We start from the raw sequence: 23,115 nt of genomic DNA, 5'->3' as shown, positions 1-23,115 counted from the left end.
GGAGGGTACTGGGAGGGTGGTGATGCTCCCAGCCTCGTGCCACAGGCAGCCGCGGGACCGAGCCCTCAAGAGCCGGCGCACTGTTAATGAGCAGCACATAACTGAGCATGCGCTAACCAGTTCAGCTGTGCTGGCTGCCACACCCAGAGGCGGGAGCCCCCAGGACAGGGGCCTGGAACTGGGGAAGTTACCCACAACACTGCGGTCTGCTGCTCAGGAGCTGGAGGTCAGTGAAGACACGCTGCAAGTGGCCCCAGAAGCTCCCGGCAGAAGCAGCACCCGTGTCTGCTCCCTGGCCCTGGCCCTCAGCACTGTGCTGCCCCAGCTGTGGGAGCTGTGGATGCGATGGTCCTGGCCATGGGAGCCTTGCCCACCGTAGGCCTCTGACTTCAATTCAGCATAAGCCACTTGGAATGTTCAGGGGTCTTGGCTGGTGAGGGCTTCGTCCTCAGTGGAAGACAGAGCAAGCCTGCCTTTCTCCAAGAACATGGAGGAAAGGCTCTCCAAAACACAATGAGCAGGGGAGGAAGGGTGGGGGTGGTTCCCGGAACTCTAGTTCCCTTCCTTCTCCAGCTCCCCTCGGGGACTTCCTGCTACTTCCTTCCTGGGCAGCGAGGTCCATGGCTGGCAAGCCTTTTTCAAGGCCGCATAGTTTTTTCCTCCTTGTACAACCTTCCCAAACTAAGACTCATTTTTTTGATCTGCTGGGTGGATGGCTGTGTCGCGGCTTTTAACTCTCCACGCAGTAGTCGCCGTCTCTGTTGCCCACGAAAGAACCCCTTTGTGCTCACGGTTTGACCCAGACCGGTGGCCCAGCTGCCTAACCTAGTTCAGCCCCGCCAACTGGCCAGGCTCCAGGCCTCTCCTGCCCATCACCCATTTCCCACTGTCTACCCCTCACTGCTCTCCCTTGCTCCCTCGCTTACACCTTGGAGGTGAATTAAACCCTAGTGGCTGGGGCCCCTCTGGGTGGGCACCTCCTCCCCAGGCTCCCTGATCAGCCTCTACCCTCACCCCTGACTCCCCCACCACTGACCTGGTGGGTGGCCTCCAGGATGGGCCAGGCAGAATGCAGGCTTTGGCGCTCTCTTTCCAAAGCAACCCCCACCATGCACAGACACACACATCAGACCCTCAGATGCCCCTTCCCTGCACAGGACTTGTGGCCTGTCTTGGGTTAACAACCCCCCACCCCCAGCAGTCACTTACATAAGTCCTCCACAGAGCCCTCCGTCCGGCTTATTCACTGCTCTGGGTGAGCCTCTGGGATTAAGGCTGCTCAGCTTTGAGGGCAGAATCTGGGTCTCCCACTCTGCCCTGGGCTCAGCAGGGCTGAACCCTGAACCGGGGGTCAGAGCCCTGGCATTCTGAAGCCTGTTCCCCAGTGACCTTGGGCAGGTCACTTTCCCTCTCAGTGTCTCAGCAGCCTTACCTAGGAATCCAGGGGCCAGACCAGACGACCTCAACAGACCTAATATTTTGTAGTTCTGTCTTGCTTGGAATTTTGCTATTTCTGACTCTCTCCTGTATTTTCCATTAGATCCCGCTAACTTTCTAGACTGCTTTTAAAAATGCCATTGCTTTTCTTTCTGATTATAAAAGCATTATAAGCTTATCACACACCCAAACTGGAAACTGCAGAAAGCGTAACAGAGGAAACACAGCCGCAAAGGCCGCTCAGAGGTGAGCAGCGCGGCGGCGGGGCCCTCCTCCCCAGGCGCGGACTCGAGAGAACTCAGGTTTCCACCGCGAGCTCCGGCTCTGCTCCGGCTCCGGCTCCCGCCCTCCCAGATCGGTGTCCACTGGATATTTTTGTGAATGTGAGCTCCCTCCTCCTGCTCTCGGTGGACACGGGAATCCTGGAGCTGCCTGGCTGGGCGGCCCCTGGGACCCAGCAGGCTGCTTGTTTGGGACTCTGCGGCCCCAGGGTTTGCTCATGGGATGAAGTCCAGCCAAGACAAACTTTATGGAGGAGAACGGGCAAGACCCCACATCCCAGACTGACCTGGAGCCAAATCCAGATCACTGGCAACTTTCTCTGAGCCCCAAGGGGACATTTAAGCAGAACAGCCATTGCGATACATTGTGGCTGCCTCAGAAGAGCCCACGACCTCCTCACACCCTCAGTTCTTGTTCCCCAAGTTCTCTCCCAGCAGTCCAGGGGCCCGGCTGGGCCTCAGGCAGCACCTGTCTGCAATGACAGCGCCCTTGGTCCTTCACCTGGCCTCTCTCATCCGAGCGTGGGAGTCAGGGTCGCAGCCAGAGGAGCAGGATCGTGGAAAAGCCCCTCAGGCCCAATCAGTGCCCAGGGGCGATTAGTTACTCCCGCCTCAAGGAGGACATCGAGGTTGACTCCGGCACCTCCCAGGAGTCCAGGCCCATATAGCAGGTGACAGGGCAGGAACATGCCTTGTGCTATCGCACCCCAGAGCCATGATTGGCAGAGAGCGACCCGCCAGTTTTGTGAACAGCAGACAGAAGACACCCTCAGTCATGCCAGGCTTTGCTCCCGGCCTTGGGGAACAGAAATGGGGGACACTGGGTGAGCCCTACTTCTGTCCTAGAGAAGCCCAGCAGCTTGCTCTATGCTGTGGCAGCTGTGGGCATCTCTACCCCAGTTGGTTGGCAGCGGGCTGGCACTTTGGAAGTGGCTTTGGTTTTTGACCCTGCCGTCCTGAGGTTTGAGGGCAGCCCTGCATAATGCTTCTCCCCAAACTACCCTCATCCATCCGGAGGACATTCCTTCTCTTGCCTTCTGAAGGTCAAGTTGAGATGCCCTACAGGGTGGAGGCTGGCTTTCCTGGTCCTCTCATTCTTGCCGCCATCAGCCCCATTGTGCCCGACAACCCTGCCCATCCCTAGCTTCCAGGGATAAGGGCACACCAGCACCCACCCCACCCGGGCACTAGCCCCAGACCCTAGTGAACATTCCATAGGTGTCTCTCCTTCCAGCTGAGAGTCTCGCCCTGTCCCCTTCCCCCACCCTCACCAGTGAGTCCATGTACCATGTCCCCCTGCCCCCTCACCCACTCTCCCCATAGGAGTAACTGCCGTGGCAGACAATGGGGCTGTATTGATTAGTACAATTCCTGGGCACCTCCGGTCCGTCTCCCCGGGAGCTAGGACAATGCAGCTTTGATACACAGAGCAGATTCTCAGCAGGTCCTTGGGCTGGGGGAGCCCTCACACCCCCACTCTCCTCCCCCGTGTCCCCACCACACAGCTAACTCTTCCCGCACTCCTTTGCACAGTTGCAACTTTCTGGGTCACTCTGGCTGGTGTCTGTCTCACTCGCTGGCTGTGCCTGACCCTCCCTGGCACAGATCACTCAGCCCCTGTCTCCTCACCCCAGCCAGCCTCCCAGACTGCCTGGCACCAGGGAGAGGGCTTGACCTTCTGGAAGGTGACTGACCTGTTCTGGGGAGGTGGGGGCCACAGGTCCGTGAGCTGCGGCCATCCCAGGTGAGCACTCAGAGAGGAGCACGCGTGTCCGCCGCTCATTCACACCTCTGCCAGCTCCAGGCGACACTGCCGCATCCCCTGCCTCTCCCACTGCTGGCCGGGCAGCAGCAATTACTTTCACCTCATCTCCTCCCGAAGCGCTGCCTACCCCTCCCCTGGCCCTCCCCCTCCGCCAGTCCCCATGCAGCCCAGCGAGGGTGCTCCAGAGCTAGAGCGAGGCACGGGGTTTGTTGTGTTTTCCTCTTGTTCCCAGCAAGTTATTGGAACAAAACCCACACTCACAACCACAGAGTGAGGCAGAGCGAGCGCAGGAGACAGTGAGAGGGCGGCTCACTTCTCGCCCCGAGCTGGGCCTTGGGGCTCAGATGCTTCTGAGCCCATAGACCTGGCATTTGGTGGGCTCCTGGTAGGGTGGTTGGGTGCCATTGGGCACTAGAACTGGGGGGCAGGAAGAGAGGGGGTGCAGCCCACGGGGTACTACCAAAGCATCTCAGACTTCTTAGAGTGGTGTGGGCTGGGGATGCTGGGCCCTGGAGCTATCTTCCTGCCCCAGACTTGGGGGACCCCAAACAGCTAAGACGATGGGGCATCCTTGTAGGAGACTGTGCCTGATGGTGCGAGAGAGCGCTGGCCTAGTGGACCGTGCTGTCGCCTGTCCGAGGAGAGATGGCATTCGCTAAGAGCACCACAGACTCCAGACAAAGGGGCGTGGAATCAGGACCCCTGGGATTTGTACGGCATTGCCCAGAACCAGAGGTGTTGCTCTGGGAGTGTGGCTGGTGGGCTGGGCAGAGTCCGGCAGGTGTCACCGTGACTGGGTGGGATGTGACTCAGACCCATCCGATCCCTCTTCTATGAGGCCACACTCGCTGGCCAGTCTGCAGCTGAGGGTGAACACCACAAGCCAGTGGCCAGGAAGGTGGGCATGAGTGTTCCGGGAAGGCATCGCTCGTTTTGGAAATTCATACGCTGGCAAGGGGCCTGGCACACGGCCGGATCTTAGTAAACATCCATCGAGTGGAAGCGCGTGAACTCTGAGGTAAAGAGCAGCGTTCCCGTGAGATTGGTGAGGGGAGCGACTCCGAGGGGAACAGTGAGGCAGGATGACGCTGGAGTGAAAGGGGCGCAGGCTTTGGAGTCGGATGGGGCTGGGTTCCACCCCCAGCTCTGTCAGTCTCTCACCAAATATAACCTCAGGCAAGTCACTTGACATGTCTGGTCTTAGTTTCTTCACCTCTAAAATGGGGATAATATCCACCCATTACTGAAGCTAGTGAGAATTAGTAATAATATAACAGATAACACATATTATGTGTTTACTATGAGCCAGACACTGTTCTAAATACCATATATTTATATATATATAAATAAATCTATAATATACATATATATATAAATATATTTCAACTCAATCCTCCCAGAAACCCCTTGAAGTAGGTACATTTTTAAAAAATATATGTCTTTATTGATTTTTTTAGAGAGAGAAATAGAAACATCGATATGAGAAACATTGATCAGCTGCCTCTCGTACACCCCTCACTAGGGATCGAGCCCCAAACTCGGGCATTTCACTGGAAAGGGGATAGTTGAACATCTAGGCTGTCCTGGCTAGGGACCTCCTCTGTGCTAGGCCGTATATAAAGCACCCACTATGGGCCAGGACCTGTGTTAGCAGAGTGCCCTGACCAGGAATTGAACCAGGTCCTCTCAGTCCATGGGACGACACTCAATCCACTGAGCCACACCAGCCAGGCGAGGTAGGTACATTTTTATCCCCAGTTTGGGAGAAAAGATGGAGATCAGTCTTGGCTCAAGCAAGTATTCTAAGAATGGCATCAGACCCCACTGACTCAGCTACTCACTGGGCCAGCCTCATGCAGCCAGGTCCCCAGACATGCTCCACTAACTTCCTGCAGGCACAGACTGAGGGCCAAGGTCTGGCTGGGCCACTGACTCCAGGAAGGCCCAGTCACCCATGATGCGCAAATGCTCACTTCTACCCAGGGTGGGCTCTGGGCTCTGGCTGCCCTGGCCTGGGCAGTGCGCCCAGAACAGGCAGCCCTGGCTGGATGGCTTTCTCTGGCTCTGGCCATGGGGACAGGAGACGGCAGCAGCCCAGCTGGGCCCTGGCCGTAATGAGGCCTCATTAGTGGGATCCAGCTGCTCCAGCCCCACTTAGGGAGGCCAGCTCCCACCTCTGACTTTTCTTAATAAGAGTGGGCATGCTTCCCGAGGGGCAAGGAGTCTAGGGGCTTTGTTGTGCCCTGTGACTCCGAGGGGAGGTCCTGCTGAGCGAGGACTGAGAAATGCTGAGGATGGGAGGAGGGCTGCTGGGAAGCCCTATGAGGGGAGGGGAGGGCATAAGACTGAGTGGGTGGGTTTCTGGGAGGGTGGAGAGGGGAAGGAGACGAAGGGGAAGGGAGGGCAGGGTCCTAGGTCCAGAGAGGAAGTTTGGGCCTTATCTATTGGCTCTAAATATTGTTCATTTCACTGGAGAGGGGATAGCTGAACATCTAGGCTGTCCTGGCTAGGGACCTCCTCTGTGCTAGGCCGTATATAAAGCACCCACTATGGGCCAGGACCTGTGTTAGCAGAGTGCCCACTGTAAGCCAAGTCCAATGCTGGGAGAGCACCCACTGTGTGCCAGGATCACCATGTGTCAACCCCATGCCAGCGGGCCCCTGTGGTACACTACTAGGTCCTGCACTAGGTGAGTGCCCCATGTGTACCAAATTCTATGTCAAATAGGACCCAATGTATGCCTCGCCCTGAGCAGATGAGCTCCCACTGTGTGCCTGGCACTGTGCTAGATGAGTGCCCACTGTGTGACAGGCTCTATACAAAGGAAGTGGCCAATGTGTGCCAAATCAGTACTAGGTGAGCACTTGCCACCTGCTGGGACTCGTGCTAGGTGAGTGCCTAGCAAGCGACAGGCCTTCTACCAAGGGAGTGGCCAATGTGTGCCAAGCCTATGCTAGTTGAGCACTTGCCACATGCCAGGACTTGGGTGGGTGAGTATGTACTGTGTGCCAGGCCCTGGGATGGATACGGCAGACAAGAGGTATTCAAACTCTCCTGTTAAAGCCAAACAGAACAGGTCAGGGTGGGGCAGCCCCAGGCGACCTGTGGGGCTCGCAAAGCCTTCTGGGATCATTGAGATGCTCTGGCACCCAGGGCCCTGGCCTGGGTGACTCTGCTCTTATTTGTCACAAGGCTTCCCGGTGTAGAAGCAACCAGTGAGTTCTGGAGAGAGACCACAGAGGCCCATCAAGGCCTCTGTTGCCCAAGACACTGCATGAGTGGTGAGCGGACATGGAGGAGGAGACTGAGTCAACTAGCTTGTGAACTTGGTGTGAGGCCGCAGGGTTAAAGCTGATCTGGTAGGCCTTGGCCAGTTTGGCTCAGCAGTTGGAGCATCAGCCTGCGGACCAGAGTCCCAGGTTTGGTTTCCGCTAGGGGCACGTACCAAAAAAAAAAAGCTGATCTGGTGGGACTCTTGGGTCCTGACATCCTCTCCTCCAGCTCTCTGTCCTCTGAGCCCCAGTCAGCACCCCCACACACACGCGTACAGAGGTATGAGGTCTCCATGGAAGGACCACCCCACCTACCCCCCAGTGCCCCTGAGCATCCCAGCTGCTCCCAGGCTTGGAGGCACCCTGGCCAGCTGGGTTCTTGCATGGCCCTGTCCTAGGAGCTGCTGAGGCGTGAGGGAGGCAGCTGAGCTGGCCTGGCAGAGACCATCTGGGCTGGGAGTGGGGGGAGGGGCACGGGCAGCAGGCATGTGGGCCTGAGCACGTGCTGGGAAGTGGCTTGTTCCTCTGTGGGGCACCTGCCATATGAAGAGCCAGGCAGAAGCTCCAAGGATGACACAGGATGTCTGTGGACACTGAAAAGACCCAGGGGTCCCATGTCCTCACACCTAAACCCAGAGCAAAGGGGGTGGAAGTGACAGCATTCTCATAGTGAGGCCCACTCCCTGCTACCAGGGCACAAACAGCATCAAAAGCCACTGACTTAGGATGGTCCGAGTGCCACTGGCTTACACACATGGCCTTCGGCACCCTGTGTCCGGCCCCGCCCTGGCATCCAGAGCAGGGGCATGTCTGAAAGGAGCATCCGTAGCCATGTGTTCTTAAGGAAACACAGCACCTGATACAGTGCAGGCTCGGCTTCCTACGTTAGCTAGGCCGCTCCTCCAAGGCCGAACCCTAGAGATAAGCACTGCATGTTGGAGGCTTCGGTTCCAAACCGGGGCCCGAGAATAGCAGGATAGCATAGCCCAAGATCACCAGCAGAACTGAAAGGGAGGCAGGAATAGAATCTCTGCAACCACGGGGGTGCCCAGGGGACAGATGCTATGAGCCTAAAACGAAGCTGCAGCGGGCAGAAGCCAAAGGGCAGAGGGCACGAGGAAACCAAGCCCCAGCTATCTTTAGGCACATCCTGGTGCTGGGAACGGAGTCCCAAAGCAGCATTCCCTTCCACAGACAGGCTGGCTGGCCCGCAGCTCCGGGAAGCTCAGCTCTGGCAGGGATTCTGGGACTCTGTGATTCATGCTCCCTACGGCCCACTGTGGGTCCCACATCTCTCCTGCCTGCTTGTCTCAGTCCTTTCGGGGTCACTCCAGAGAAAGAAGGGCAGCCAGGGAGTGCGCAGAGGGGTTCTTAGGTTTCATGGGGCTCAGAATCTCCAAGCTGGAAGGGGCAGAGCCACACCTCACTTCCGAGACAGGCCCAGGGCCATTCCAAGACTTCTCTGGGAAAGTGGAGGCCTTTCTTGGTTCCATCACAACAGCCTCCCCTAGCAAGTGTTCAGGTCATGAGGCCTCCATCTCTGCCCATTTCTGAGCACTCGGAGTTCAGGATGGCTCAGCAATACTTTCAGAAGCTTGGCTCATTCACACTTGTTCCTACCAGGATGGGGCCAGACCAGAGCGGGCCTGAAGGGCAGGATGGAGGGCTGAGCTTAGAGCAGGTTAACCACTGCGGAAGAAAAAGGGGCCACATGCAAAACCTGACCAGCTCAGGGGAGGTCTGCATGGCAGGCCCTACAAAACCAGAGACTGAAAGTAAACACATAGGATGGTCTGAACATAAAATTCCTAACTAAAAGTGGGCTGTGGTGGGTCGTCATGTCCTAGGTCTGTAGGACCTTGACCAAGGTCAATCTTCACCCAAAGTGAGCCTGTCTATTGTCTTTTCACATCTACGCTAGCACACCTGTGAAATGTTAGAGTAAACTCCTTTTCTGCACTGATCTGGGCACAACCCCCATAGCACAAGGCCCCACACCCCTCTTTATTATCTTGTTCCCCAAATACCATCTCTATGTGCTGTAAATGTTCATTGTTAACTCTCCTGTACCCACCAACTCCGTTTTACTGATGATCTAATCTCAGAGTTTTCCCCGATTTGCTTCTCCAGTCTCCCTAATCTACCATGATGGATTTCACGTGACCCCCTCACACACCCTCCTTTGACTGGGATGTATAATATAAACTGCAAAGCTGCCGTTCTCCAGAATATTTTCTCCAGCCATTGAGATTTTTCTTCCCAGCAATGTTGTCTGTTTGGCTCAGATAAACTCATAAAAATTTTCTGCAGGTTTGGATGTTTCTTGCAACACCACCTAGCTAACCTCCTCCAAACCATTCCTTTGGACCAGGTAGGTTAAGTGCCAGAAAGTTTTGGTGACAGACAGCTTGTTTTGGGAGGGCTTAGCAGAGACCCTAGGCCAATTAATACTTAACTGACTGAGCAAAGCAGCAGAAGGAACTGATGTGGGGAAGGGGAGCAGCGAGGGAGGAGCCCGGCAGTCACCAGCTGCCTCCCGACAGTGCCCCAGTCCAGCTTGGCCCCGAGGCAAGATCCCAAGAGAGAAGGAATATAAGCGCTGCCCTTGGGGTAGGATCTGGCATCTTTTCCCTGGTCCCTGTTGCCAGTGCCACCCCATTCGGTCCATCAGCGCAAGTGGGAGCCTCACCAGCCTGCTCTCACCCTCTGCCTCTCAAGACACCTCCCCGCCACCTCCTGTGCTCTGAGGCAGTGGGCAGAGGAGGGCCATGGCTTGGGGTAGGGGGAGAGGAAGGTTTTCTGAGAGGCCTCAGGAGAGGAGTTAAACAAAATATTCTTTGTTATTTTTCAGAGGGGAAGTACAGAAAAGCCAGCTAGGGTCAGAGGACCCCATAATCAACACATACTGAATGTTCCCTATGGCAGGCAGAGCACTGGGTCGGGGCGGGGGTCTCAGCCCCAGGACTCCCCAGGGGCTCCGCTGTCCTCCCAGCAGGAGGAGCTGCAGCCCTCTCTCCAGGGTGGGAAGTGGGCCTCTGGCCTCCTCGCCGGCTCTGTGGCAGAATCTACCTGCCATGGATTCAGAGCTTCGGCACTATCTAACCAGACAGGTGAGGGGCTGCCTGCCCGGGGCCTGGAACAATCCTAGCACCCAGGAGCCTGGGTAGTGCCAGACTTGGGGCCCATGGAGCCTCCCAGGCTCTCCTGTCATATGGCAAGCAGCTGGCAGAAGGCCTCAGAGGGGGCAGTGCTCATGCCCCCTCCCTCCCTGCAGTCTGGTCCCTGTACTCACCAGCATCCCTTTGGCACCTTTTCCCACCATGGTGGCAGTGAGTTGGGGGCTCTGGAGTCCCAGGCCACAGTCACAGGCTCTGCTTCCAGCACCTTTCAGGCCACAGACTTCAAGAGCTGTGGAGAGAACAGAGAGTGAGGACTGAGCCGGGCAGGCAGGGGCGAGGCCCGTGTGGCCCCCGGGGCTCTCAGGAACAGGTAGTGCAGGGCTCACTTCCCTCTCATCCTGGCCACCCGCTGATAGGCCAGTTCTCCTCTTGCTCCTTTCTCGATGACCTTGGATCGACTCTTCCCTAGTCCTTCTCCCAACCCTTTCCCTGAATCCTTTAGACTCTGGGCTTCTTGTCTCAACAGGCAAAGGTCTGTTTTTGACTCTCCAGATGCCCAGTTCTATGAGAGATAAAAAATGAACACTAAACTTGGACAGGGTCCAATTCCTTTGTGGTCTTGGTGAATGGCTCCAACCTTTCCCCTGAAGAGGAGTCAACTTGGATCAGCACACTCACCCCACCCAGGCAGCCAGGATGGTCCTTCCTCAGCCTGTTGCCACTCAGCTTGGGCTCCAGGGCAGCTGGGCTTGTTGTTATATCACTAACTTGGACCATAAGCTCTGGACACACCAAACATGCCATGTGCGGGCATGCTTCCCTGCCCTTGCGCAGGCTGTCTCCCATCTGCAACACCTTCCCTCCTGTGCATCAGGCGAAATTCTACAAATCCTTCAGGACTGTGCATAAATGTCACCTCTTGTCTGTAGCCTTTCCCACACCAGAATGAACAAATTGCTTCCTCTTTTCTATTTTGTGCAGAAGTCTACTAGTGTCCACATCAACTCACACTAATTTGCTTTTAAGTCTGTCAACCATGAGTCTGCAAGTTGCCTGAGAGCTTGGGTCTGTGTTTCATTTACCCCTCTGTGCCCAGAACCTAGCACAGTGCTCGGCTTGCAGGAAGTATGGGTTGAATCGAAGGGAAATGGGTAAGGCTGAGGCACTGGAATGAGGGTCCAGGTCTGCTAAGATCTTTTTTTTATTATTATTTTTTTCTTTTTTGATTTTAGAGAGAGAGGAAGGGAGAGGAAGAGAGAGCTAGAAACATCGATGAGAGAGAACATCTATTGGTAACCTCCTGCACAACCCCCACTGGAGATCGAGCCCACCTGGGCATGTGCCCTGACTGGGAATCAAACTGGCGACCTCTTGGTGCATGGGTCTACACCGGCCGGGCTCAGCTGAGATGCAATGTGGGGCTGGTGAGCTGGAGGGGCAGCTGACAAACGGAAGGAGCAGACTAGGGCCATGCAGGTGTTTACAGATTTAATGTTAGATGCTGATGATAGAGGGCAGTGTTATTGTTGACCCTCACCTGAGGATATTTTTCCATTGATTTTTAGATCAAGCGGAAGGGAGGAAGAGAGGGGGAGAGAGAAACATCCATGTGAGAGAGACACATCGATTGGTTACCTCCTACAAGACCCCAACCCAGGCCCAGGTTCAAACCTGCAACCCAGGTGCGTGCCCTTGACCTGTGCCCTTGACCTGCGCCCCGGACTCCGCCTCTGAAGCTTTCCTAACCTTCCAGCGAGCAAGCTCTCCTCCAAAGGTTGTTCTGTGCCACTCTGCCCCACCCGCAGTCATTGGTCAAGGGCCACCTCTCGCCCACAGGCCCAGGAAGTCTTTGAAAGACTAAAGAGATCAGGAAACAGCTCTTTGCTTATGCAAATAAGCCTTGGCTTCTTCAGGTTGCCCTGGCCACTAGGTCTCCTGCATAGTCTGCAGCAGGTGCGGATTTAATTTACAACCATTTCCCTTTTGTCAGTCAACCAGGCTGGCCTCTGCTCTGGAAGCAGGTCCTTGCTCATGACTTTGGTCTTCTGGGGGTCGTCAGGGGGCCAGAGGGGGGATTGTGCTCTCTTAGGATCATACATACTCTTGTCCTGACTCACCACACCCCTCCCTCCAAGCCGTAAGTTCTAGATTTGACTTCCCCAAAGCTGTCCCTCTTCAGCCAACAAATAATGACAGTGATGACAGTAATAATAGCAGATGGCATTAAGAACCACCTCATGGGTTGGGAACTACTATGCCTTCCTGTCAGGTGACCACCATTGACAAGAGTGGGTCTGAAATTCAGCATGAGATGAAGAGCTTGGGCTGGGATATGGTCGCTCTGGGCTGAATTCTGGCTCTGCCGTTCACTCGGTATGTGACTTCAAGCAAGTTACTTAACCCCTCTGAGCCTCCGTGTTCTCAATCTAGAAGATGGGGCTAATGATCCTTCGTAAATTCTGAAGTTTTTGCTTCATTTTTGACTTGACTACAACTCCTTCACATTTTCCACCCCTCAATCCATAAATCTTCCCAAACCTCTGATTTTGTCCAATAGTTTTCCACAGCCAACAGGATATAGTCTAAATTGTTTATCAGGCATTTGAGGCTGGCCACAATTCAATTCATTTATTTCACAAATATTTATTTCAGGCTTGCTCTGGGCCAGACCTGTGCTAGCACCAAGAACTCAGGGGTCTCTGCCTTCCTGCAGCTTACAGAACAGCGGGAATGAGTGAAACTGATGTCTCAAATGTATCTAATTAAAGACAGAGATAAAGGGTGTGAAGGAGAAAGATCCTTAAAGCAGGGGGTCCTGACCTGTCTGAGAGTCACAGAAGGCTTCCCTGAGGAAATGATATTTGAGAGTCAGTTAACTAGGCAAAGTGGCAATAGTGAGGAAAGGAAGAGAAAGAAAGATTTAAGCAAATGAAATAACAGAGGAAAGACTCTGGCCCTGGCCGGTTTGGCTCAGCGGTTGGAGCTTCGGCCTGCAGTACAGAGAGACCCGGGTTCGGTTCCCGCTAAGGGCGCGTACCTCGGTTGCAGTTTGTCCCCGGCCCTGGTTGGTCGTGCGGGTGGCAGTCACTCGATGTGTCCCTTCACATCGATGTTCCTCTCTTCCTCTCTCTCCCTCCCGCTCTATCTGAACAAGGAATGGAAAAATGTCCTCGGGTGAGGATAAAAAATAAAAAAAAAGACTCTTGGGGCTAGGGCTCAGATAGCCAGAGAGAAAGCTGCCAAACATGAAGGTGGACAGATGAACAAGGGCAGGGCCATCGGGACCTGGGCTTTATTTATCCTTTATCCTTTATAGAGGGCAATGGCAACTATTAAAGGCTTTAAAGCAAAGCTGTAATTGTGGAGGAGCAATTGGTAGAATATGCATTTTGAAAACATCACCCTAGATACAGTGTGGAGAAGGGACTGGAGGGAAGGGAGAGTGGAACAGAATAAATCAATTAGGAATAGGCCAACCCAAAGATGAGGTCTTGGATAGCAAGGTGACAATGAGGTGGGGAAAGGTGTACAGATTTGAGAAAAATATAGAAGGTAACATTGGTAGAAGTTAGTACAGAATTGGACTTTGGGAGTGAGGGATACCAAAGGGTCTTTGGTTTTTGCTGGTGCATCAGGAAAAAGTCAGAGCCAGTCCCAGAGATAAGAATACTGCAGGTTTGGAGGGCGGAGAGGATGGGCCGGGTTGAGTAAATTGGGTTCGAGTTGCCTGTGAGCCACCCAATGGTGCATGGTGAGAGGGTAGTCACAGGACCCAGCCCCTTTTAGTCTCATTGCTCAGTCTTTCCTCTCCTAAACAGGGCTGCCAGGTCAGTCTATTTTAAGGGTCATCTGGGCCAAGTCCTGGAGTCCTCTCTGGGGAAGCAAAGGGGTCAGGTTCTTTCCCTGCTTTCAAGGACCTCACAGTTGAAGAGAATGAGGAGGAAGCATAATCTCCTTCACCGTGATGGAGGGAGTGGAGGGGCTGTGGGAGCAGGGAAGGGCCCTTGGCTCTGCCTTGAGCCCAGGTTGGTTATCCAGGGCCACCTGTGGCCACGTGGAACTATTCATCATTCCCAGAGGGTTTGCCTCCAGGCCTTTGCTCAGGTGGTTCCCTCTTCCTTTGTCTCCATTTCCATCTGTACATATCCCATCCATCTTCAAAACCCATCCCAAAGCCACTATCTTCAAGGAGACTTTTTTTCCTCCTCCCAGTTGCAGTCAACCTTTCCACTGTACCGCCAAAGCTCCCTGTGTACATCTGATTAACACTCTCGTCACACACAGTGTAGCAGCACAGTTACTTGTGTCCAAATCTGGCTCCCCACCAGCTGGAGAGACCTTCAGGGCAGTAGTGTGATTCTTCAGTGTCCTCAGGGCTGGGCACAGAGGTACCACTGTAGTCGCAGTATAGGCCAAGTAAGGGGGCATTTTCTCTGCGGTCCTTGTAAATATTTGGGCATGCTCAGTGTGGCCTATTAGTCCCTTCCTAGAACCATCCCCTCACCCACTCACTACTCTCCAACCTTCCGTTGGACCTTCACTTTGGGAATCTTCAACCTCTCAGGTCCTTCTCTCTTCCACTTCTTGACTCCCAAACTTTACCTAGCAGCCACAGCAGCATCAGGCTTGTTTCAGCAAAGAAATAGACCCAGGCTTTGTGCGGAAGCTGTCAGAGAGCCGGGGACTTGGCTCCTTTAAGAGAGACCAACGAGAGGGCGTGGCCTGCGGAAGCAGGCCCGAAAGGAGGCGCAGCTCCTCTAAGCGGCCCGCAGACTGCTAGGAGGCCCCCGGCCCGGAGGCTGGGGCGCGGTCGCTTTCGGGGCTGCGGCGCCAACCACAACGCCCCGATTCCTCGAAGCGGGGCGCGTCCGCCTTAATCGGGGTGCCAGGTGGGCAGTGGGGACCGCGTTACATCAGCTACCACGTGTGGGCCTCTCAGCTGAAGAGAAGGCGGCGGTCCCGCCCCCACCCCCTGCCGTGGAAAAGTACCGGGGCGCCCAGGTACCCGCCCCCTTGCCCCGCCCCCGAGCCGACTCCGGCCCCTCCCGACCCTCCGGGCAAGCCCCCCTCCCGTTTGGCCCTGGCAGGGTTGCGTTCTCCCTCCGGGCCTTAGCTTCAGGGTGCGGGGCGCCGGTTGGGGGTGGGCACTTTGGGCTGCTAGGCCCCTGCCCTCACCTGTGGCCGCCCGAGCCCGCCCTACAGCACCCAGAATGAAGGTTGGGATGGGAAGGGCGCAGATTCTTCCCCGGGTAGCAGCCAAAAAAAAAACTCAGCGTCCAGTCCCTTTCCAAAGACACGGCCAGGAGTCGCGGACAAAGAGAGCCGGAGGGCGCCGGGACTCCCTGGCGTGGCTTCCTTGGACCCGCGAGCGCGCGGATCCCGCACTGGGCCAGCGGGTGGGCGGGCAGATAGGGAGACAAGCCGGCTGGAGGGACCAGATAGGCAGCCAGCGTGGCCGGCTGGACGAAGAGATGGAGCCGGAGCCAGCACGCGGGGCGCAAACACGGCCCGCCAGTTCCTGGCCCCCGCAGACCCCCAGCACGCAGACCCACTGGCGCCCAGATGGACAGTGACACGCTCTGGTTCTGGTGCTACCCGCACAACCCTGCGCCCGCCGCCCCCGACCAAGCAGGCATCGGCAAGCAGCGCCCCCACTCTGGGAGCGGCCCCCTACCCCGCCTTTCCTGCCTGCTTCGGCTCCTTGGTAACAGCGGTGACACCCAGACGCGCGCACCTACCCAGACCTTAACAGCAAGACACACATCCCCGTGCGTACACCCATACTCATCCACAGATGCCCGCATGCATGCGCGATCACACACACACACACACACACACACACACACACACACACGCCGCACGCACACTGGTCCTGGGACTCAATCCCTAGGAGCCACCAAACACCCAGACCGACGGCAGGACAGAGGTGCGGGCCGCAGCGCCCCCTTCCCCAGCCCCCTTACCATGCTGCAGCCCCCGGCCCAGGCGTGCTGGGTCCGCACCGCGGTGCGCCCAGGTGGCTTTCTTAAAGGGAAAGTTGCATCAGCCTCCGAGGCTTAGTGCCGCCCAGAGTCCGCCCGCCCCGCTGCGTTGCTCGCTGCTTCTCCAGAGCTTGTTGTGTTTTGGTTTCGGGGAGGCGGGGGCCAAGACTTTGGTGAAAGTTTGGAGACTGGAGAAGGCTTGGGAGACCTAGCCAAGTCCCTCCCCTCCCTGAACAGCTCCCCTGGCTGCCCAACCCGCCCCCCCAATCCCCACCCCTCCTGGCCGACTTCTCAGGCTCCTCCTCCCAGGGAATAAAATTACAAATCGCTCCAGCTTTCAGATGATTGATCCCCTCTAACCCCTGGGAGTGGACTCCACAAAGGACTCCCCTTCTCCATCGTCCCTGCCTCTCTGCCCTCCAGCTGGGGCCCTTGAGGGAAGCAGATGTCGTCCCCTTCGGGCTAGGCTGGAATGAAGCCAGAAGGCCTGGGGCACTTCGGGGGACTGGGGCTCCAGTTAGCCTGCCAGGCCCCCGGCCTTCTGCGCCTGCGTTCCCCCTAGAGAAGTCAGAGCAAATTCCATTCCCTCTGGAGCAGCGCCGCTAGGGACTGTGGGCACAGCTGGGTAAGGCCTGGGTCCTACTCCTTGGAACGGGAAATCTAGGGGTAATCTTTTCCCCAGGGACCCTCCCTTTACCACTGGCTTGGTCAACCCTACCCTGTGTTACAGGGACTGCAGGCACAAACCTGGGCAGGCACAAACCTGGGCAGGCACAAACTCTTTCCTCCCTGCGGAGACAGATCAGGGTTCCAATATCAGCTAAAGGAGACTGCCAAAGGAGCGTTGGTGAGCCTCAGTTTCCTCCCTGAGAAATGGAGAGGATAAGTTAGGGTAATGCAGATGCTTATATGTGAAACACATTGCTCCAGGCTGCCTACAGGAGTGATGTTTGGCAGTGGTGGAAAGGGGCTCCACCTTTGCTTACCTTGTGAGAGCCACCAGCTTTCAGGGAGAAAGACCAGGAAGTATTGGCTGTCAGAACAACCCTTGTCCAGCCTTAGTGGGGCATCCACTAGGGAAGAGGCTGTCTGGAGAGATAGTCACCCCCTGCACCGAGTACATTCTTCACTGTTGTCTGTCTGGAAACAGGTTTTATTTATTCTCTGGGGACAGCCTCTAAGAAGCTGAGGTACATGTGCCAAACTCACACAAGATCAATTGACAAGTGAGAATCCTTTTTATTAATTTACAATTAGGGGCACTGAGCAAGATAGCTGGTATCAGGCACAGACACTTCCTGCTGATTGGACTTTCAGGCCATACACATTGTACTCCACAGACCTCCCCCAGGGCCCTACCATCTCAGAACTTACAACCTATTCATATCGGCGACTTGCTCAGATCCAGGAAAACAGGCTGGTCTCATCAGCAAGATTTTCATTTTTACTTTGTCCCCAAACCTAGCACATATAGCAAGTTTTGAATTTATATTCTATGAATGAATTGTACGTGTCTTGTGTGTGTGTGTGTGTGTGTGTATCTACCTGAGTGGTCTGTTGTGCCTGAGGATTTGTGTAGGTGGATCTGTGTGGAAGAGTGACTCTGTGCTCTGTAGCAGCTCTGTGTAGTGGCGTGTGTGTGCCCAACTCCAGGGACTGGGCAGATCTGATCCAAGCCTTCCTTGCTTCTCCTTCCAGGACATATATTCTGCTTCTGGTCTCTCCTTCCTGCCTAAGGCTTGTCAAAAAGGGCCACCATACAGGGAAAGCAGAAAGGAGGCTGTTGGAAGACACCCCCACTTAGTGGAGTGGGGAAAAGGAAGAAAGTTGGGGGCAGGCCAGCGGCTTTCTTCCCCCTTGACTAGGGGTGGCGGAGCAAGAAGAGGTCACTGTGTCAGTGAAGGTGTTACCAGGGAGACAACAAGTCCTCTGTTCTTGTCTTCTTGAAGGAAAGATTTCAATCAAGAGACAAAATGCAGCAAAGCAAACACGAATTTATTGGCCGCAGCAAAAACACACTTAGGACAATGAATCAAGGAAGGGTATAGAAGTAACAGGGGAGCCTAGACTGGGCTGCTTTGGCTCACTGAGAAGTCAGAGAAATGGAGCCTTGGAGACAGGTTCAGGGGGTGAGCTTGGGATGAGCTGCCGTTGCCCATTGCTCCCCTGGTTGCAAGTCTTGTGGGTCCCTTAGAGGGAATAAGGGGGAAGGGAGTGGCATGAGTGTACTCCTGGGTCCTTTGTGTTGAGGGTATTTATCTCCCTCTTGCAGGTGGGAATCTTAGGGGAGGTTTGCCAGGGGTAGGGGGTGGGGGTGGGGTCTCAATAGAATATTCATCAGCTTTCCAGAGTGCACTTTCAGGGTCCTGGTCTCCACTGATTGGTCAGTGCCAGGGCAGCGCATCATTAGCCAATGCAGCTGGTCCTGAGATATCCACTGCATCATTTGTCTGGTTTTGCTGCTTTTCTGGGCCTGGAGCTGAAATATACTGAGGCCTAGATGTTATCCTTAGGGAGGAAAAGGTCGGGGGGGGGGGGCGTCTAAGCCACATGGCCAGCAATATGAAAAGTCAGGGGTCCAAACCACATGACCAGTGATATGCTAGGGAAGACAGGTTCCTCTGGGGGCCAGGTTTTTGTTTTCCCAGTTTTGCCCCTTGCTAGACATCCGGGACTTTCTGTACCTGGCCTGTCATCCTTGCCCTGCTCATGTCTAATTGCCTATGACAAAGGTTCTTAAAATTGTCATGGCCCACCCTCATACTTGGAGACACCATATGAGGGAGCCTGGAGATCATTCAGATGCTCAGAGCCAGACCCCCAGGAGCCCTTCAGGCCTGGCTGGGGGTGGGGTGCTCAGGATTCAGCCTCCTGAGGCCCTACCAGAAAGAAGAAGACAGAGTTTGGGATTAATCTGAGGTCAGGGATGCAGCCTAGAACCTTAGACTATGGGGTGGGGAAAGAGATTTTCCCCTGGGATTTTTTTTTTTTTTTTTTTTTTTTATATCCTCACCTGAGGACATTTTTCCACCTTTTGTTCAGGTAAAGAGGGAGGGAGGGAGGGAAGGAGGGAGGGACATCAATGTGAAAGGGACACATCGAGTGGCTGCCTCCCCACTCGACCCATCCAGGGCCGGGGACAAACTGCAACCAAGGTACGTGCCCTTAGCGGGAACCAAACCCGGGTCTCTCTGTACCGCAGGTCAATGCTCTAACTGCTGAGCCAAACCGGCCAGGGCATCCCCTGGGATGTTTAGAGAAGTTAAAAATGTTGCCCATGAGGGTTTTGCTAGATAAGCAGATGATATAACACAAAGTATATTTGTATACATATAGAAAGATTTATGGATGTGTGTATTTTCCCCATCTTGATCCAGGAAGGGTTTCAGGAAATCACACAATGAGTTGAATCCCTAGAAGCTTGTAAGAAAAGGTTCTAGTTTGAAAAGTTGTTTCCACAAGACAGGGACTAGAGCAGCTGTTTTTTTCCAAGGAAAAAGAGGTCCCAAGGGAGTCAGGTTTGGGCTGAGCCCAGGCCAGAGCTGGGATGACCTTTGTCCTCTGCTGTGAGCTCCTGGCTATGGGCAACTGGCTCACAGGGTGGGAAGGACATGTGGATGGAGTAGGGGGGATTGGGCCTGAGTACAGACAGGAGGTCTTCTGGGATCAGATATCTGGCCTGCGTCTGCCTGGGGCAGGGCAGCAAGAGAACAGGCAGCTGGCTGGGCCCCACCCACTGTGGGCTAGGGCGTGTCTCAGGAACCTCCAGTTACAGTGCTATTTCCTTGGAGGACTGTACCCAGCATCAGATCCCCAGTGCTGGCTGGTTTCCTCACTTGTCATCAGCCTGCAGGATCAAGGCCTCTGTTGGGACTCAGAATTAGTATAGGTGTGTTTCTGGTGGACATAGGGGTGAGGCCAGATGTGGGCTACTTCTGGAGGGCACCGGAGGAGCTGGCAGCATTCAGCACCTTGGTGGGGAGGTGCTGAGGGACCCTGGTGAGAAACTGGGGGAGGGTGGACATTGCTTTGAGTTGTAGCCTGGACTAACCAATGGTCTCCACCTCCTTGGAGCCACAGGAGCTGGAAAACATTATTGTCAGTGGCCCATCCGGGCTCTGCTGTTAGGTTCTTCCTCCCTTGAACTTGGAGCACAGGAGGCAGGGGTGGGCAGGCACCTGCCCAATGTAGAGGAGCAAGTTAGATTGGTTCTAGATGTAAGAGCTGTCTCCAGGGCTCCATGTGCCCCTCAGGACACTCTGTTGTGCTTTCTCAGCCCTGGTCCATGGGGAGCATGAACCAATCACGGGGCTCAGAGCAGGGTTCCAGGCTGGACCTCTGGCTCCAGGTAAAATTAGGCATACAGGTTGGAAACACTGACTTTGGCCCTGCCTGGGGGTAGGAGAGGCAGTCCCGATGTCCAGAGCATTTAGTGCCCAGACACCTAAGCATCTTAGAGCTTCCAAAGTCCAGAATTCCTAATGCGGTGCCAAAGCTCCCACACTGTAGAAAACCCAAACACAGACTTCCCAATACTCAGAAGCCCCCATGCTCAACATCTGGGGGGCCTAATGCCCAGGATGCCCAACATCTATACCACTCAATGTTCTTAACACCCAATTTTCAGAGAGCCAGTGCCCCACTTCACTAGAAAAGAACCTGGAAAGGAGGGAGCGGTGCCCTTGCATGACCCAAGTCCCTTAGTGACTGCTGCTATCTGGGGAGTGGCCATCACTGAAGTTGGGGCTGGGGGTGGTGCTGGAAGCAGGTGCAGTGCTTCCTTGATGCCCCCTTTCTGGGTCTGGAGAGGTCAAGAGGGGCTGCAGGAGGGATAGCTTTTCCTGCAGCCGCTGCCCCGCCCAGGCTCGCAGGACCTGGGTAATGAATGTGCATTTTCTCACCACCTATGAGGGTGTGTCTACTGTGTGCTGGGAATTGTGCTAATCTCCAGGAATACAGTCATCAATGAAAAGGGTTTCCTGTTCTTCTATATGGGTCATGAGACAATGTGCTTGTTGATGTCTCGCTGGGGGTCAGTGTCGCTGTCTGTCGCCCATGTGTGAGAATGAATGGCTGTTGGCATGTGGTGATGTTGGTGTGAGGCTGTGAGCACAAACTGTGTCAGCAAGTTGACATGTGTGACTGTCAGAGTGGGTCTGATTATGTCCATCTGTCTGGCCATCCTTATAAACCCTCCCTGCCTCACTGCTTTCTCAAGGGATGGGATGTAAGGCCTCTCTTCTCTCAGACTTCCAGGTCCTGAGGCTCAGGCCTCCCTGTGGGGAGCAGGGGGCTGACCCCCAGAGCCACCAGCAGCAGGCCTGAGGTTCCTCCCACGGCCTCTTGGACTGGGAAATCAGGAACAGTGGTGGCTATAAGTGGAGCAGCCAACACCAAAAATAGCCATCCACACTGGGGAGCATCCTGTGACACCCCCTCTACCCAGCCCACCAAGCTTGGCCTACTGACCTGGAGACTGGTAGGACTCCTGTCTAACTCGACTTCCCCAAATCCCATGTAAGTAACCCCTTCAGATTTGAAGGAGGAGCAGAGCAATAATGTCACTGTAAATTATGACATCATAGGGAATTACACGTCACAGGGATTGACACCAGGCTTGGGTGTGGATGGCTGCCTTGGTGGGTGGGGCCCCATCTGTTGGCACTTCCCCACAACTCCCAGCAGCTGGGGATGGCAGGGCTGGATAAGACCACGCTCAATGGCCCTGCCTTATCTGTCCCCCAACATGCCTGATAAGCCTCTTACCATGGGTTGGCCCACGGAGCAGGCCGGGAGCTGGCGGGAAGAAGGGAAAGGGTCAGCTGGGGCTGGCTGAGCTCCAGGGCTGACAGCCGGGGGTCAGAGTCCTGGCAGAGCCCCAGGAAGAGGGAGGGGAAGGGTCCCTGGGAGAGCAATGTAGAGCAGTGATTAGGAACATGAGTCTGAAGCCAGGCTGCCTCATTCATAGCCTAGGTCTTCTACTAGATCGGGGGTAAACTGGGACTCCAGTTCCTTCAGTATTCGTCAGTGAGAATACCATTAGTAGTGACTCGGTCATAGTATTGTTGTGAGGATGAAATGTGTGTGAAGTAGGCACAGAGGGGGCCTGGTATATAGGAAGTACTCATCCTCTTTCCTAGGTGAGATGTTCCCCAGGAGGTGCCCACCTTACCCAGAAGCACATGTGGGTGGCTGGGCCTCACTGGGGTGTCCAGAGGCTGTGCAGCCTCATACACATCCCCACACCTGGCCTTTCCGACTTAGTTTCTTCTAGCAACCCCACAGACACCTGGTGCCCTCTGGTGAAAAGTACCATACGCGGCAGTTACCGCTGGCTCCCCAGGCTACATCTGGCCAAGATGATGTTCACTTGTCTGGTTATTTTATGTCATCCTCACATCAAGTTTACAAGGTAGGCATTATTTTCATTTTCTAGAACAAAGGCTCAGACAGGTTAAATAATTTGCCCAATGTTACAGAACCAGTAAGTGGTAGAACTTGAACTTGAACCCAGGTTGGCCTTTCTTCAAAATGCATGCTCTCACCTTCAGAACACTATGCACACATAGACGCATGGTGACCCAGTAGAGGTTTTATGTGCCATGCTGATAGTTTGAGTGAAACTATGATCGGGTGTATGGACATTGAAGTCCTCCCACTCAGTTATAAAACAGTGTGAATTGGTTTTGAGCACAATAAGATTGAGTGTTTGGCTCCTGGGACTAGTGGAGCTTTGCTGTGGCTGTATGATTGCATTGTGTGAGTGTAACTGTGATTGGGCTTGTCTTTCTGTTGTGTGAAATTAGTCTGTGTGTGAGTGTGTGTGAGCTGTGGAGGGGCGTGGTGTGGCTAGTGAGACTGTGTGGGGGAGGGTGACAGAGGGCCCCGAGTTCCCAGAACCACTTGCCTTTGCAGTCCCAGGACTGTGTCTGCTCACCCTGACACACATGATGGATGACTTCACATGCCTGACACACTCCCATGGGCCTGCCTGGATCTTATTCCTCCCCTAGCCCCTGCCTTTATTTATTTATTTATTTATTTATTTCCAGAAGTGAAGCAAATAGAACCACGAATGGAATTGGCTTTCATTTTTTTTCCCATGGGACATTTGCGAAAGCATTTTTACAAACTTTTGAGTGATATCTTTAAAAAATTAATTAAAAAAGGAAAATAAATATGGCTATTCTAATTCTTTCATTTGAATGTATCAGTTATCATTGTTTCTCAAGATGGTGTTCATGATTCTGGGGGTCTCCA

At 54.6% G+C, this 23,115-nt stretch overlaps 1 protein-coding gene and 1 long non-coding RNA gene across 10 annotated transcripts in view; one reads left to right on the top strand and one right to left on the bottom strand.

Annotated features, from left to right (window-relative positions):
* The window catches only part of SLC6A9 (solute carrier family 6 member 9), a 34,106-nt gene extending 17,428 nt beyond the window's left edge, over nucleotides 1-16,678 (bottom strand). The window contains exons 1-2 of one of the 5 annotated variants that reach the window (XM_036257583.1): nucleotides 16,619-16,678; nucleotides 10,048-10,163 (exon numbers count right to left, since the gene is read on the bottom strand). Coding sequence is in view for 4 of the 5 variants with exons in the window: in XM_036257582.1 (XP_036113475.1) it covers nucleotides 3,413-3,501 (89 nt within the window). In the remaining variant the exon portion in view is untranslated. Of the gene's footprint in view, nucleotides 1-3,412; nucleotides 3,671-10,047; nucleotides 10,164-15,837; nucleotides 16,013-16,618 lie in introns of those variants that run through there. The other 4 variants (XM_036257580.1, XM_036257581.1, XM_036257579.1 and 1 more) reach the window with 4 other exon arrangements.
* LOC118627283 lies at nucleotides 14,668-22,897 on the top strand. Of its 5 annotated transcripts, none has more exons than XR_004959047.1 (5): nucleotides 14,668-14,875; nucleotides 16,190-16,480; nucleotides 21,104-21,372; nucleotides 22,120-22,267; nucleotides 22,771-22,897. It is a non-coding gene; the product is annotated as an uncharacterized LOC118627283 (long non-coding RNA). The 5 variants fall into 5 exon arrangements; XR_004959048.1 differs by adding an exon at nucleotides 16,586-16,702 and having other exon boundaries at nucleotides 22,120-22,897; XR_004959050.1 differs by having other exon boundaries at nucleotides 16,279-16,480; nucleotides 22,120-22,897.
* The last annotated feature ends 218 nt before the right edge of the window (nucleotides 22,898-23,115 follow it).

This window comes from Molossus molossus, unplaced genomic scaffold (assembly GCF_014108415.1).
Source record: "Molossus molossus isolate mMolMol1 unplaced genomic scaffold, mMolMol1.p scaffold_m16_p_12, whole genome shotgun sequence".
Taxonomy (NCBI): Eukaryota; Metazoa; Chordata; class Mammalia; order Chiroptera; family Molossidae; genus Molossus; species Molossus molossus.
The sequence above is the reverse complement of the archived record's forward strand: the minus strand, read 5'-3'. Positions and strand labels throughout refer to the sequence as shown.